This window comes from Phyllostomus discolor, chromosome 3, assembly GCF_004126475.2.
Source record: "Phyllostomus discolor isolate MPI-MPIP mPhyDis1 chromosome 3, mPhyDis1.pri.v3, whole genome shotgun sequence".
Lineage (NCBI taxonomy): Eukaryota > Metazoa > Chordata > Mammalia > Chiroptera > Phyllostomidae > Phyllostomus > Phyllostomus discolor.
In genome coordinates this window covers 166,171,099-166,187,017 of record NC_040905.2, presented here as the reverse complement: position 1 = coordinate 166,187,017, position 15,919 = coordinate 166,171,099, and the positions used below count along the sequence as shown (strand labels likewise).

Below are 15,919 nucleotides of genomic sequence, written 5' to 3'. Positions count from 1 at the left end.
TCAGCCTCCATGCAGCGGTTCAGGGAAACATGGGCCATGTTACACTAGGTCATGGTGGAGTCCAGGGAGGCACACGTCCCAAGAGAGTCGCTTCTATGTACATACTTCAGAGAAGCAGAAGTTAGCCCCTCTCTCACTACGGATGGCATGGCTTCTCCCTTAGACACCAGGCCTCGTGTCAGACCGCCATGTCTTTCTCGTTCACTCTGCACCTCTTCTCTTCACAGTGCACTCTCTCCTACACCCTTCTAGCCTGCATGGCTTCCTCCTACACACCAGCCCTTGTAGCTGACTCCATCTATACACCTTCAGACCATGTGTCTTCTTCTTCTCTTTCAGCCCACCCTCATTTTAAATGCTTGGCCTTGAACTTCCTATGTGACCTTGTATATGGCCTCTCCAATGATGTACCATTTTTGCTTGTTCCCCCGTATCTTTTACCTTCTTTTGGCTGCCATTTTTAATCAGAGCCTGAGTTCCCAGTGACGTCCAGGGTGGGCATCAACCCCCTGCCCCTCACACAGGCTCTGTATTAAGCTCCCCTGGCTGTATCACAAGTCCCTGAATGTTCTGAGTCATGTACACCTTTCACCTTGGGTGACAGTCCCCTCTCCTTCCATAAAGGCATGACTATTACCTTGCCATTGTTAGGCAAAGTATCTTAAATGCTGTACCATCCAGTTCCTCCTTCCCCCAATCAAGGTTTGTGGGCGTTTTATCTTATTTTCAGGGGACCTTCATTCTGTACCCTGTTACAATACCAATACTAAGCAAACTGGATTAAAAGCAAACCATCATTTTCCCAGGTGGGTCCCATGTTGAAGGGCTAGGAATTGGGACAGGAGGATTCCAATGGGTCCTGGAATATTCCTCTCTGGAAGGTGGGCTTCTGTCCATACTCCTCGCAGGGTATGCATTTACCATCAGTCCCATGCTGTCTGTATAAACTTAGGTGAGTCATTGATCTCTGCCTCTTGCAGTTTCTCCACCTTGAAGAGGAGTTGGTGTCACTCAGTGCTGGGTAAGTGATGAGGTGGATGAGAACGGAGAAGTTGGCCTGAGAGTGAAGGCAGTCCCAGAAGACAGGACCACACATAAAGAATTCCAGACAAAAGCCCAGAGGTCTCCTGAGATGGGCTTCGAGTGATTTTTTGGTGTTTGGTTCTTTATTGGATTCTTTTTATTTTCCCTGGCCTGAGGACTTGGCCGCAGGTCTCCGTCGCTCCACAACTGATGTGCACCTGGTGCTTTCTCCCAGCGCCAGTGCGCTCTCACTGTCCTGGAAGCAAGCACACGCCTGCTTTCATTTTCTACTGTTCAAAAAAAATCTTTTCACTGCCAGTGACTGTGGGGAAAAGTGGGCATACTGCAACACAAATCACGGGGAAACCACAAGTGCTAACAGTTTTCTTTAAACTACAGGTTTTAGTTATCCTTGGCCACTTTTGAGGCATCGAAGGGGGATAACTCTCATACAGCAGTGCTGCACGTGGTGTGGAACTGAAGCTGAGTCACAGGAGAAAGAACTGTAATTATTCAATAATGTATATATTTTATAAAAAAACACAAACATGCAAGAATAACTGTATCATAAAATCTTCACTGTACGTCTCGATCATCATGAAAGACACACATGGTTCCAGGCAATGCTGCCTATTTCTACACTGATTCTTTCTCCCGTTCTCGTGTACTCTCTTCAGAGACTACAGATTCTTCTGTAGTTTCCCCTTGATGTACCACCTCATTCAGGATAAACTCCTCAAAAACCTGAACCCAGGGATCTTATGTGAATTTACTATCCACTCTCATCCTCCTGCCATCTCTTGGATTATGCTCTTTCTTACTCAATTTTTCTTCAAAACAGAGAACCAACAAGAACAAAACACACTGCTCTGGAATGACAGGAGGTGAAGTATATGTAGTATATGGAGGTGAAGTATATTTAAAGTATATGGAGGTGAAGAATCTATCTGACAAACTACAAGGCACTATTTCTCCTGTATTGGAACTGGAAGAGGGAAAGTATACAAATAATTACTTGTTCAAATATTCATGTGGTCACCGGAACTAGTCCTGACCTGTACTAACACCCAGTCTGATTCACCCCCTACTTTTTCTAAAACAAAGAAGCCCAACCCTTTGGGTGGGCATTTGTAATGGAGAGTGCTCTCCCTCCTTCTTTCAATACTTAATAGTATCTCCAGGGTCCTACCATTTACCTGTTGCTGGGACCCAACTCCTACTGCAGACCTTAGAGTTGGGAATCTTGTGTCTTTCCTAGCTTTTTGGAATCACAGTAGTAACAATAACAATAACAATAACAGTGAGGATGATTATAGCTAACTTAGGGCATTTTCTATGTGTCAGGTACAGTGTAAACGTTTAACACTGATTGCCTCTTCTGGTTTCCAGGTCGTAAAGAACTGTGTAAGTCTTCCATTGCAGCCTAACACATCACCACAAAACTTAGCAGCTTACAGACAACACATACTTATCTCCTCACAGGTTCTGTGTGTTAGGCATCTGGGCATGACTTAGCTGATTCATTGGCTTCAAGAGCTCTCAATCAAGGTGTCGCTTAGGTCATAGTCACCTCAAGGCTTAATCAGACAAGGATTTGATTCCAGATTCAGACGTAGCTCCTCACTGGCTCATGGATGAAGGGCCTCAGATCTGCACTGACTGTTGGCGGGAAGCTGCCCTTGGTTCCTTGTCTAATGGGCCACCCCGATATGGCAGCTTCCTTCCTCACAGGCTACAAGCTCTGAGGGCAACAGAGAGAGCGTTAGCAAGACAGAAGTCACAATCTCCTATAACCTATTCTTGGAAGTGACATCCATCACTTGTCATGGTCTATTGGTTAGAATCCAGTCACTATGTCCAGCCCATACTCAAAAGGACAGGGATCATTGGGTGTCACCTTAGAAATCTGCCAACCTCAGTACCAACTGGGGACGAAGGGAAAAAGAGTTGTTTTAAGATTTCAAGGATGATATCAACACTAGGAGATGCAAGTAGTTCAGGGTAAGGGTCGAAGCTAATAAAGGTAGAAGTTGGGAGGTAGAATGGGAATGTACCTTATAGTGTTTTTGATCCAGTGTCTTTCTGTCTCTCTCCTAGTTTATAACATGAGAGTAAAGCTGAGAAGATGGTGGGTGTAAGGCTAACATTATGCATGCATTTATTGGGCAAAGAACTGTCTTTTCCACTAGGAAAGTGCATGGAAAATAAAGGTAATGGAGTCGTGGGGTGGAGGAATAGCAAAGAGGAACTGCAGCTAATCTCTCTGGACAGAAGTGACCCAGGGGCCCTCTAGGAAGCAGGGTTTTGGCAGGAACATGCATCAAATAAGAAAAAGAAAGAATTAGGTATGGACCAGGTACCCTCTGAAGAGGGTGTCTACAACCACACAGTCAAGATGGGAGAACTGAATTCTGGACATAAAAGAGGAGACTGGTCCTAGAAGGATTCCTTCAGGTAACACTACATAGAGCAAAGATGCAGGGGAGAGGACGGGGAACATTTTTTAGCAGCATCTACCAAAACAAATTTTAGTTAATATATTGAATCTATGTGGTGAGGGGAAGAAGGTTGCAGAACTTTCCAGAGCTTTTCATATGCTAGTATGCTCTGTGAAACCCTGAGATGTGTGTGAGGGAGGCTGGGGATTGAGTCAGCGGTGCTTCTCACACGTATTTGTTCTGTATGGAGGCCATAACATGCTACACACTTTAGGGAATATTCCGTTATCAAATGCCTGTGGCCTTTTCTTTGAGAGCCAGAAGGATGGGATCTGGCTCAAATATTCCCGGTAAGGCAAGAATGGTGGCCAGTGGTTGAGCAACAACCAAATATTTTTACCTAACACCTATGTATTAAGCAGAAATGAAACTAGATCTCAACATTTGGGCCCCAGCAATGGGAAAGATACAAAATCAGAGTCAGAGCACAAGTCACCTGACCATCACCTTTTACAGCCATCCCCAGAGTGCGCTCCAGATTCCCAAAGCTCTGTCTACTACAGTTCTCTGCAGCACTCTCTTTCCCCTCCTGCTGATGCTCCTCTTTCTTGTCAATATAGAAGGAATCAGGGGGTTCACTCCATGGGCTTTTCACTTGGAATTTTTTCAGTATGGCAGTGATAGGATAATAAAAGGAGAGTCATTGAAACACGCAAGACAATCATGTTAACAGCCCCCCTGCTCCTCCTTTTAAAATCTTTCTAGTATAGATAGAGAAAGGAAGAAGAAATCAGGGGAGGAATTCCTGCCAAACCACAGAGAAGATTGCTCATCAGGGAATGCTGATTTCTGTAGCATTAGTGGGGAGTTACCCACCATGGGGATTAAGACACCAGTGTCCTTTAACTCAAGGATGGGAGACCACCCCTCAAGTAACCGAGTCAACTGAGGGTCCATCCAACTCAGTAGAATGAGACAGCTATGAGAAGCCACTCCTTTCTAGAGTACATGGTGCTGTGTATTCAGGTTAATCCTCCAACAATATTATAGTCACTCTCCATGGTTAATGAATAGCTTCTAAGTGCCTGCTTCATTTAATTGTCCAAAGGCCAGTTGGTCCTGGAGTGTATAAAGCTACGAGCTGGCTAATGAGAGCATTTTCTCTGAGGAAGGGAAGCAGGGGAGTGGCAGGGTCAGGGAGCTGGGTTCCAAAGGTGCAGGGATGCAGAACAGAACCAGCGCAGTTCTCTGTGCCTTTGTCCTCCTGATGGGCTTCCTGATGGTCTGCCTGGGGGCCTTCTTCGTGTCCTCAGGCTCCATCATCAGCTGTCAGGTGAACCTGATCCTGGCCTATTTGCTTCTGCCTCTGGGGTTTGTGATCCTTCTGGGTGGAATTTTCTGGAGCACCTACCGCCAGGCAAGTGGAAACAAAGGGATGTTCAGCCACGTGCTCAGACAACACCTTGCTCATGGTCCCGAGGGCCTGGCCACAGTGGACAGGTATGTGTTGAGAAGCCAGACGACTGATGAGGGCTGACATGGGGCTGAGTTCTGGCAAAGCTGAGTGACTTCTAACCCCACGGTGGAGCAACTTACCTGTCTCATGGGGCTGCCTGTCTACAGCCAGAGCTTTATCCTCAGGCAATTACTCCCAGGTTAGTGATTAGGAGCAATGGGGCTGCCTCTGGGGAAAACTGTGAAGTAAAGGAAATTTATCTCAGAGGCTCCCTGCCCACCACACACACACACTGCAAACCCACCTCAGCCAAGGTAAGAGGCCCAGCTCCAAGGTTGTTTTGTTGTATTGTGGGAGCTTTCCTTAGAGGCTGCTGGTGGTTAGTTATTCCTTATAGTCCAGCTGCAGGGTTATAAGAAGGGCAAGTCCAGAACCAAATTCTGCCCCACAACAAAGGAGCAAGCCCTGCAACCTCTTTATGAGCTCAGTGAAGTCCCAGCTTTTAGGTACCCTTTTAGTTATTTTGATCATACCTCACATGAAAGATTCATTTGAGGCAAAGCAATAATCCAGAGGTGAGATTCAGTTAACCTTGCCACATTGTACCCACTAGGATGGCAATTATTTAAAAAACAAATGAACAGAAAACAAGTATTAGCAAGGATGTAGAAAAGTTGGAAACCTAGTGCATTGCTGGCATGAATGTAAAATGGCACAGCCACTATGGAAAATGACATGGAAGTTGCTCAAAATATTAAACACATAATCACTATTTGATTTAGCAATTCTGCTTCTGGGTATTAGACAAAAGAATTGAAAGTGCAGTACAAACTTGAAGTGTGTACACCAATGGTCATGGCAGCATTCTCCACAATACCAAAAGGTGGAAATGACCATTAGTCCAAAGGGACACGCACGATGCAGTGTACACACACAACAGAACACGTTTTGGCCTTAAAAAGTAAGGACATTCTGACACATGCTATAACATGATGAGACTTGAAGACATTATGCTACGTGAAATAAACCAGACACAAAAAGACAAATGTGTATATATTTGACTTATATTAGGTACCCAGAGTAGTCACATTCACAGACAGAAAGTAGAACAGTGGTCACTGGGGCGAGAGGCGGAGGAGGGGCACAGCTGGGGGGAGAACAGCTGTGATGGTCGCACAGCAGTGTGCACGTGTTCAGCGTCGCCGAACTGCACACTCGGCCAGTGTGGTAAATCTCACGTTATGTGTACTTTACCACATTAAAAAATATCAGTTAGCCTTATGGTTAGTATCAGACAACCAAAAGCCTCCTCATTCTTGGCTGAAACAGGACCACTTAGGGATAAAACATCGGGTATCATCCTTAAGGTACAGGCTGCAAGACTCCATAAGTTCTTTTACCTACTTTATCTAAAATATTTGAGCTACTCTGTGAATTTTGAATAACCGTAATTTTACCCATGACTTGATTTTTGACATTATTATGTTAATGAATGGTGTGAATTATAATAACCCTGACTCATTTCCAATGTTTATTATACCTATTAGCAAGGTCTCTGCATTTGGTAAAAACTAACATAACCAAAGTGGTTGTAGAAGATTTTTCTGGAGTGCTGGTTTTATTCTGTATAAATGTTAGATGATTGCCTCCAGAGAAGTGTAACTGATTACCTTTTGGGTGTGGCTTAAAGTTGCTAACACTTGCATAACACAAAGCATCACACTGTGCAGAAACGCTTTAAGGCAGATTGTGGACATCGTGATGCCCCCTTTTGCTGCCTCTTCCTGCTGCATCTGATAGAGCCCGGCCCGTTCAAAATGGCTCCCAAGTCAGTCCAAAGTTACATTTCTCAGAAGCATTTGCATTCCAAATGGGTTCCTAGGTTGAGGTGTAAAGCAAATGGGTCTGCAAGGATAGAATGCAGGGCAGGGGGCACTGGGAACATGACCTGCTGTGGGAGGAGGCGGGGGGCATTGTGAGAGGTGAAGGAGATTTGTGGGGCAGGCAGCAGTCACCCCCAAGCCTCTCACATTACTCTAGGGGACAGCCCACCTTCCTGTCTTCAGTGTCTTCACACCTGTGCCCTGTGACACAGCCGGGCTATTCGGAGTGGAGGCTGAGCTTGGGGCTGTACAGTAGACAGCAGCTTCAGCCTTTTGGCTCTGGGCCTGGTCACATTTGGAAGGGAGTGTGGTCCAAGTGGCAGCGGCTGTTCTGTTGTGGTTACACACCACAAACACTCCCTGTAGGCGCTGGGAGAATTCACTCTATAAATACACAGCTCAACCAAGTTCACCTTCTCTCTTCCTCACCTCCATGCCACCCCCAATCCTGTTCACAACGGAGAAGCCGGAAGGATTTAGCAATTAGCCGCACTGGGCAAGAGCACCGACGCCTACGTCAGCTCTGGCATGAAGTGCGCTGTCCGCCATTGGCATGGTAAAGGCTGCAGCTGCAATCGACATAAAGTTCTTGGGTGAAACAGCTTGGGAAAAACACGTATGGGTTGTTGTGATTTTTGCTTATTTGCTTGTTTTTTTTTTTTTTTTTTTTTTTTTTACTAGCTGTCAAGGCTTGAAAAAGTGATGGGAAAGAGAGGAGCATCTGTTATAGTTCAGGGAACTGCACAGGGCTGGTTTTCATTCATTATTTTGTTGGCTGGGAGGACCTGAGACAGTGATTGCAGTTGAGTAGGAGATGATGTGTGTGAATGGGGACAAGGGTGTGAATGGACTAAATAACTGGGTAGGGAGTTCCACAGTCAAGGCCCCCATGTCCCCTATCTCTGCTGAGGATCTCACACTGAAAGTCCCTGGTTCCAATGAGTAAGAGACGGGATAGTTTGGAATAACCCCCTGAGAAGTGACTACAGAGGCCCACATCTTACGGCTAATAAACAGGGCTCTGCTGGAAGAGCGGCACCTTTTTTTAAACTAGCGATGCCAGGGAAGAAATACATCTGTTTCAAAATCAATGTTTCTTAACAGTTTAACTTTGCACAGTGGGATCTGAGAGAGGCAGACATATGCCTCTTTGGCATGAACCACTTAAATAACACATGTGTTTGCGGCATTTTCTCCCCCAGGCCAGATTTCTACCCTCCTGCTTATGAAGAAGGTCTTGATGCTGAAAAGCAAACCTATCCCGCAGAGCAGGAGGCTTCGGATGTTTCTCCACCTCTGTACACAGAGAGGGACCTTGAATTTGAGGATGAAAAGGATGTTCACCGAGAGGCACCCCCATCCTATGACGACTCTGTGGTGGACAGGGCGGTGGCAGCAACACCAGCGCAGGACACCGAGAGGCAAAGCCGAGAGTGCTGAGGGGGGAAGCTCTCCACTATGCATGATGCACCCTCAAGGCATACAGCTGCTAAAAATAAAAGTAGGCAAGGGACTGTGGGAGGAAAAGCCAGGTCAAAAACCCTGCTCACAAGCTCCCCGAGGAAATCATGACTCTGTAGGAAATGTCAGCTTTATTATATTTAATATTTTATTCCAAGAGGACAAGTTGGATGGCAAGGTGGTGGCAAGAGACACAGCCTGATGCTTTCTTTAGAGCTGGGACTACAGCCTTCATCTCTCTGGGCCTCAGTTTCCTTCTCTACGGAGTGAAGAATTTATGCTGGGGTTAATAACTAACCATTGTGGAATGCTTTTTATATGGCAGCCTCCATACTATGAACTTTGTGCTTTTTATTTAGCCCTCATTATAACTTTCAGAGACAGGTGCAATGGCTGTTCCCATTGTACAGATATATACACTGAGGCTGTGAGAAGTTAAGGCTTTCTCAATAACATGCACTTGTTTTCGGGAGGATGGAGGAGTGTCTGTAGAGGGGCATGGGAGGATGTATTTACTTCTAACTTTTGTCCTGGGTTAACCCTGTCTTACTTCCCTCCTCACAAGGAGCAGCTTGGCCTTCCCTCCTCCTTCGGAAAATGGGCCCCAACAGGATGGAGCCCCAGAGTTGCTGCAAGAGTTAAAGCCCCTGGAAAGGCCACAGAGGTTGCTTCAGGGTTCATCTCCTAGATTCTTGTTTAAGAGCTTGGAGCTTGGCCCTCACTTCTGGGTATAGTTTCCTTTCCTCTGATCATTCAACTGATCATGAAAGATGGTTCCTTAGGGTCACAGGCAGCTGTTGGTGACTGGGCACCAACACACAGGAGGGGCTTTGGGCTGCGACAGGAAGGATGAAGAGATCTCCAGGAGAAAGAGGGTTACTGAGATGGGATGGGGTCCCAAGGCCTTCTCTTCCCCGTTAGGGCTGAGTGCACAGATGAAGTGGGTCCTGACGAATACACAGAAAGCCACATAAAAGGAAATCCTGGTCCCTTTACAGTTACAGAAGCATGAATTTGGGCATCTGTGATTTAAATCCTTGACATCAGGGGGTAAGTGGGTACGCAGGTCACTCAAGGTTGTCTAACAGGGAGGCGACCGTGTATTAGCAATGCGGTTTATTATTCCTCTTTAATCACCTCTTTCCACCCCTCTGCTGAGACAGCATCCTGGAATTTCCCCGGGGTCTGAGCTGAGCACATTCACGGACCTGAACAAGCTCTAGCTCTGGGCTTTCATCCAGAGTTTGCACTTGTTAGAGATGGTTTTTCCAACCACTGGTAGGCACATGAAACACATGTTAATTTTGGTTTACATAAGAAAACTGTTTTGATATCTTTGCAATAAATTTTGTACTTAAACTTTCTCTTTTTTTGCCACTGGTTTCTATCAGAATAAAAAATCAATAGGGGAACATAAGTCAAAGTTTCATTCTCTATGTGGAACTAACACAGCACCCAAATGAGTTAATTGTTCCGTAAAACCAAACATTACTGACCAAAAACTATTGATTCAGAAAATTAGCCAGGTGCTTTTTGAAATGGAATACTACTAATTCATTGTTTTTTTTTAAAGCATACATACTCTGAAGCAAGCATCAAGAACACAGGTATCACCCAAAACGCATCCTACCTGAGACAGGCCCAGCAATGAAACCCACTGGGCAAGTCAGACAAAAGGCTCCTCTGTGGTTGATCAGAATTCACTGGCCACCCCTGGGGGATTCACTCAGGGGAAGTAGACACTGTATCCCTCTTTCCTCCGTAAGATTATGATAAAATTAATGGTGATGGACTGAGAACCATGATTCCAGAGTGACAGGGAGGGCACTTAGATAGTGAGACAGCAGAAAAGAGGCAAACCTCCAAACGGAGTGTCTTCGCTTGTTCCCTCTTCTCAGATGTGAGTGGGAGACTCATGGGTCAATAGGAAAGGGAAATGTTCAGAGGCGATGGCTCCCCAGTATTTTAATCTTGTAACGTCCTTTTGAACAGCAAATTTAAGTGCCCTCCCCAGAAGATGAGCATAGTATCAGGTCAATTACAGGATAGTTTATGCTGCAAGTATTTTGCATCCCTGAGATGTAGTATGGGTATTTTTAAGCCCTCCACACAAAAAGTCACAAGTCCTTTTATAGACAATCTTAACCATCTTTTAGGATACTACTCAAACATATAGCGTTTGGGGATGTATCTCCCCGGTTCACCTGTATTACAGGGCACACATGAGGTGCTAAAAGACATGGAACTTGGATAAAGATATGGGTTTATAATGCATCTCTGCAGTGTGTTCTATAACTTCCATGACAACTTAGGCTGATCCACATACCAAGTGTGCTGTCAAGTGCATGGGCCATTTCCTCTGATAGGGACTGCAGCTGGCTGGAGCAGAGCAGGCATTCTGCTAAGCTCCGACGCCTCGGATAATCTCTTGCTGTTTGTAACTGTTGAAGAGCCAAAGACTGATTTACTGGCAGTTACATCATTTCCAAAGGTGCATGGTTTCTTAGACCCTTCTCGACTCAGGCCTGGGAATGTCCTCAGGCAGGTGTCTGGGATATCTGTGTCCACATGCTTCAAGAACACCCAGTGCATGACCAAGCAATAAAAGGGGTCATCTGTTATGTTACTACCAGACCCCCCAGGTGCTTTTCCCATTCCCCCAACCTGCCGTGGCTCATGGATACTGCTGCCACAGTGCCTTACCCTGACCCACAGCTGCCCAGTGAGAAGTTACCACACCACTATCCGTGTCATTGCCTGTTTTATCTGCAGAGGACACTGGCTCAGTGCAACCAGCTGTCAGCTCCACGTGCCACCTGTGACTGGCCATCAATCTGAGGCTTCCCGTGCAGAAAGTGCTCGTGTAGTGTCCAGGCCCTTCCACCTGCAATGCTATGCAACTGTTTGTCCCGTGAATGCCGTGGATATATTTCAACAATGGCTGCCTGCCCACTTTCAAGGTCAGCTAATAAACTCAAGAATCATGGATGAGGCAAAACAACTTTTTGTTCTAGGGGACTGGTACCTAGCAGGATGTTTAGCATCCATGGTCCCCTCCCATTAAAGGCTTCCCTGGCACGTACATACACATTTCCAAACACTTTCTGTGTGGGTGGGGACACTGGCCTGGTGGGAACCACAACATTGTACACATATTGTTGCTGTCATTGGTCTGGGGGGGCCCATGGGGTTGTGAGTGGACCCTCAATATTAGCTGATTACCAGAGTGGTCCTGATACTTGCCACACTCTATCCATAGTTTCTTCTATGATTGTCTCCTGTGGCCCCCACAAATCTTGGATTTCTCCAGCCATTCACTCTTAAGAAAAACTGGTAGCTGGAGCTCTGTCTTTAAGAACACAATGAACAGTAAGTGCAGAAGAGTGACTTCCTGTCTTTCACCTCTCTGAGGATAAGGCGAGAGGGCAAGTGTGTATAACTCAGCAAGAGAAGCCTGGCTGTCACGTCAAGCAGACAGAATATGTTGGCAATGTGAGTACAAACAAGTTCCAGGGAGAGGCCGCGTCCTAGAGCCGCTCTGCAAAAATAGGTGTCTGTGCAGCTGCTGCTTTCCTTCCATTGCTGGGCCCGGCATCGGCTCTGCCTGCTATTTATGACACCGTGTTTGCTCCAGGCCCCCTCAGCCAAGCCAACCATTCTCTGGACCCACAGCAAGCCCTCCCACCCCTCAACTCCCAGTCTTTGTTCTCACTGCAGTTGGCCCTAGAGAAATTACATACATGGTTAGGAGTCCTGGGAAACTCCACTCTTTGGGAAACCCCTCAGGTGTCTACTGTCCTGCCATCTCTGAGTCAAACTCTCTGTGCACTTCCACAGAACACGGCTTGTACCTCTGTGGTGGCATGCACGTCTACCCGATTCTTTGTGTGTTCTTGTCACGGCCTCCTTGTCACAGTTTCCAAATTATGAACTCCTAGGAGCAGGGATAATGTTTGATACATCATCTCACTGCATAAAACCCAGGTTCTGCAGAGAGAGTTGTCCAGCCAGTGTTTGCTGAATGAACTAACATTCACTGGGTTGCTGGACACACACAACTCCATACAGAAATAAAAAGGAAATTTAAATGAGGATTAATTTACATTTGAACATTGAAAGTTCGAAATGGTTAAAAGTTCAGCAACTCAAGAAAAAATAAGTATTTTCTTACCTAGGGCCAAGAAAGAATGCATCTAATGGTGCCGACCAACTCAGAGCCCAGGTGTGGCTGGGAGTCCGCCAGGGACCTGCATGTCACAGCGCAGGGGACCGAAGGCAGACGGCAAACCGTATTCCACTCCTGATAAATGTCGTAACTAGTTCTTTCGAATCTTAGCTCAAAGCCAGCCTCCTATGATTTCGAAGGGAAGATACTTACAATGAAAGACTAAATGCCACTTCAGTTTCTGCTGTGAGCAATTCATCTGTTCTGTTCCAGTTATTTAAAACATTCCCAAGGTCACGATGATGAAAACCAGCCCTTGCTGGTGTTTCCGAAGGAAGCTTTATCGGGACAGTGACTGCTCCTGAGGTTTCTCAAAGGGTGAAACAAACAGATAAGCAAAACACCACAATCTTTGCATAAGGATGAAATAAGGAATTTTTTGTTTATTGGATACTAAATGTCCTAGCACGGTTCTGACAGAAGCATGGATAGAAAATGGAAACAGACACCTTGTGGGGGATGTTTCGCTGCTTGCACTAACCTTAACTACAGCAATAACAAGCTGCTCAACAGTCAGAGCACGCCACGTCATCTGTGCAAATGACACAAGTGAGAGTGCCGTTCCCAAGGAAGCAAAACATACGCAAACAGGTCCCGCGCACCCAGCATCCTGGCAGAGTCTGAGGGAGGCTGCTAAAAGCTGCAATATCCTTTTCCTGGGCAAAGAAAGTCCATTGTGACCCTCTGCTGCCAGCAGGGGTCCCCACTCTGCCCATATCTGTAGCCCCAGTAAGGTTTTCCTCCTGTGCCCACTTCATTTCCTACTTTTACAGCGTTTCATTGTCTCCTTTTACAGCCTTTATAGGTAAGAGCTGAACTGTGTCCAAACCAGTGCATTAAAACAGGCCTTTATTGGGAGATGAGATAGCAGAGAGAGAAATAGCAGATATGGTGACATTTGGTCTCCCCAGGAGGAATGAGTATAAACCCATGTGCCACCCTAGGTGATGGAATCAAGGAAGGGTCCGAAAAATGTGAAGCATTCATTTGCGTAGTCCTGCCAAGAAACTGTTTCCCACCTGCATCATGATTGGCTGAATCTGAAGGGAGGCAGCCAGCTTCATAGCTAAACTAGTATTTACAAAATAAGAGAGGAAGACGCCCTTTGATAGGTTTTGTTAAAAGTGTGCCGTTGTGCTTGGTAGACTACTCCAGAAGATGTGAGGGAAGGTGGCACGGGGACCCAGAGGTGGAGAGGCAGGAGAGTGGGCTGTCAGGGGTTGGCGGGTGTGAAGAGGGCTCTTAGGACTCCTGCAAATTTCCTGATGGAAAACCTGACCTTGGGTGTAAAGTTGAATCCTCCTCAATGCCCAGAGTGTCTTCTTAGGTCTGCCCAGGGGCACCTGTGGCCTCAGGTCCACTGGACTCCGGCACTGGGCTCTCCTCTATTCTATTTCAGAACCTTTTCCCAGCGGGACCAACAATGCCCAGGAGTCCTGACTAACACATTCCTAGCCCACTTACCCTTTCACAAAAGGGGAGTTTCCTTTGTGTGATAATATAGTAACACGTGACAGTGCAGCTTTACAGACAACTGAAGACCCTATTGCATTTGGAAGAACTGACCAACAGCCAAACAAAACAGATGTTTTTCTTGTCCCACCCACTCCCTCCCACCCCCACCAGCAAATTAGCTCTTGTGCTTCCCTTCCCCCCAAAGTCATAAGAGGCACAAACAGGTAGCGAGAAGGCATGGGTGAAGTGTCTCCTGCTCCGCGCTCTCCTTTGGCCCTGGTGAGGGATCCTTCCTTCTTCCTTCCTTCAGGTGATGACGGTGGGACCCCTCCGGCCGGTCCGCTCGTGAATCTGGGATATTTTCAGCGCGATGGCTATGAGGGGGCTCAGCACTGCCTGAAAAGGGAGGAAGAAGGTCTGTGAACAACTCCAGTCAGTCACCAGAGGGCCACTGCGATGGGCTTTGATCTCAAACATCTGGATTCCATTCCAATTTGCACCTTACAGGCAGGACCATCATGGGCAGGACACCTGTTACCCGGCCTCGGTCTCCTGTTTTGTACAAGAAGATGGGGATCTCCAAAGTCTCCTCTAACTCCCAGAAACTTTGATCCAAGGTAGGAAACTGCACAACCCAACTACCAGAGCACTGGAGCATTTCATGGACGGAGCTTTGTGAATCAGGGAAGTTCAAAAAACTCCAGTCTTCCTCTGCTGTCCTCTCTCCTCACATGTACCAACCCCATACGCACCGCACACACACAAACTTGAGGACAAACATTGGCTCTCCATCCCAAGGCCAAATGTGAAGGACCTACTCTCCTGAGATGTCAAAGACGACAGGCCCCTCCAGTTGGCTAGTGCCGCAGAAATAGCTGCTCATTTCTCCCACCAAATAACACGGTGGCTCCTGAGGCTCCTCCATGTCCCCTAGAAGGAGGTGGGGTCGTTTAGAGACCTAAGGAATGGATTCCTGGAATGACGGAGGATGCAATGAGGAATAAAGATCACTTCTTGCCCGTTAGCTGCTCATCCTGTCATAAGACTAATGTGTTGTTTTCCAAAGCGTGGGGCATGTACCACTCAAAACGATTTTAGTTGGTATAGGTTATTATAGACGGTGCAGGGACACGGTGTTACTTACAAAACAATGAGGTCACTCTACTTGCCGTTCTTCTTCAACCCCCCTAACACCGTCAAGGAGAAACTGCCTCCAGTCTGGGACAGTTTAATCAAGGCAGAGCGTGCCGCAGGCCAGCTCTCCCTGGGTGAAAGATGCTCTCGTGCTGTATTTTTGTTCACTTCCTTTTTATGGTGCCCTTTTATTTATCAGGGATAATGTGTTTTTCCTTGTACAGCACCACTATACCCTTTCTGTAGTAAGTAAATGGATTGAAGTAAAAACAAAGTGAGCCCATTTAAAAACAAATAGTAAGTAGAGATACTGATAGAAAAGAAGCTTGTAAAATACTGGCATAAAGGAAGAAAAAACAAACCATTTGAGGAAAATAAAACCTGTCATTTTGGAGAGTGGTGGAGGAGTTCTGTCACTTGCAACCCCCACATACACCTAACAGAAACGGGGGTGAAGGGAATGCATACGTTCTCATCAGACAAGAACACCAGCAGGTGCCAGGGTATAAGTAGCCCAGTGTGTCCTGAGTGCAGTGTAGACACAGGCCAGTCCTGAATGATAACTGAGGGGTCTAAATGCCAGAGTGAAGTTGAAGGATTTAATTCATTAGGCAAGGGAAGATGATGGAGTGTTTTTGAGCTGAAAGTTTTCCCTGTCAGAGCTATGCTTTGGAAAGATTTCTCTATCAGCAAATCCAGTGGTTAAACACATTTATGGCTAAATGCATTAAATTATCTTCCTCTATGAAGGTGTCTAGATGACAAGGCTCAGACACAACTGTGCACACTAGAAGGAGATGAAAAATCTAAAGTCGTTTCACAGCTAAAGAAGCCAGAAGTGGCT

At 46.3% G+C, this 15,919-nt stretch overlaps 2 protein-coding genes across 2 annotated transcripts in view; one reads left to right on the top strand and one right to left on the bottom strand.

Annotated features, from left to right (window-relative positions):
* Positions 1-4,619: 4,619 nt before the first annotated feature.
* On the top strand, positions 4,620-8,952 carry TMEM252 (transmembrane protein 252). Its single transcript, XM_028505354.2, has 2 exons — positions 4,620-4,961; positions 8,003-8,952. The coding sequence occupies exons 1-2, from the start codon at positions 4,684-4,686 to the stop codon at positions 8,238-8,240; spliced, it is 516 nt and encodes a 171-aa protein (XP_028361155.1). The 5' UTR covers positions 4,620-4,683; the 3' UTR covers positions 8,241-8,952.
* Positions 8,953-12,843: 3,891 nt separating this feature from the next.
* The window catches only part of PGM5 (phosphoglucomutase 5), a 169,123-nt gene continuing 166,047 nt past the window's right edge, over positions 12,844-15,919 (bottom strand). Inside the window, exon 11 of the mRNA XM_028529921.2 lies at positions 12,844-14,337. Within this exon, the coding sequence (XP_028385722.1) occupies positions 14,248-14,337 (90 nt within the window). The 3' untranslated portion in view covers positions 12,844-14,247. The remainder of the gene's footprint in view (positions 14,338-15,919) is intronic.

Coding starts and splice junctions, on each gene's coding strand:
- TMEM252 (XM_028505354.2), top strand. CDS start 4,684: ATGCAGAACAGAACCAGCGCAGTTCTCTGTGCCTTTGTCCTCCTGATG. Junction 4,962..8,002: donor GGCCTGGCCACAGTGGACAG/GTATGTGTTGAG, acceptor TTTCTCCCCCAG/GCCAGATTTCTACCCTCCTG.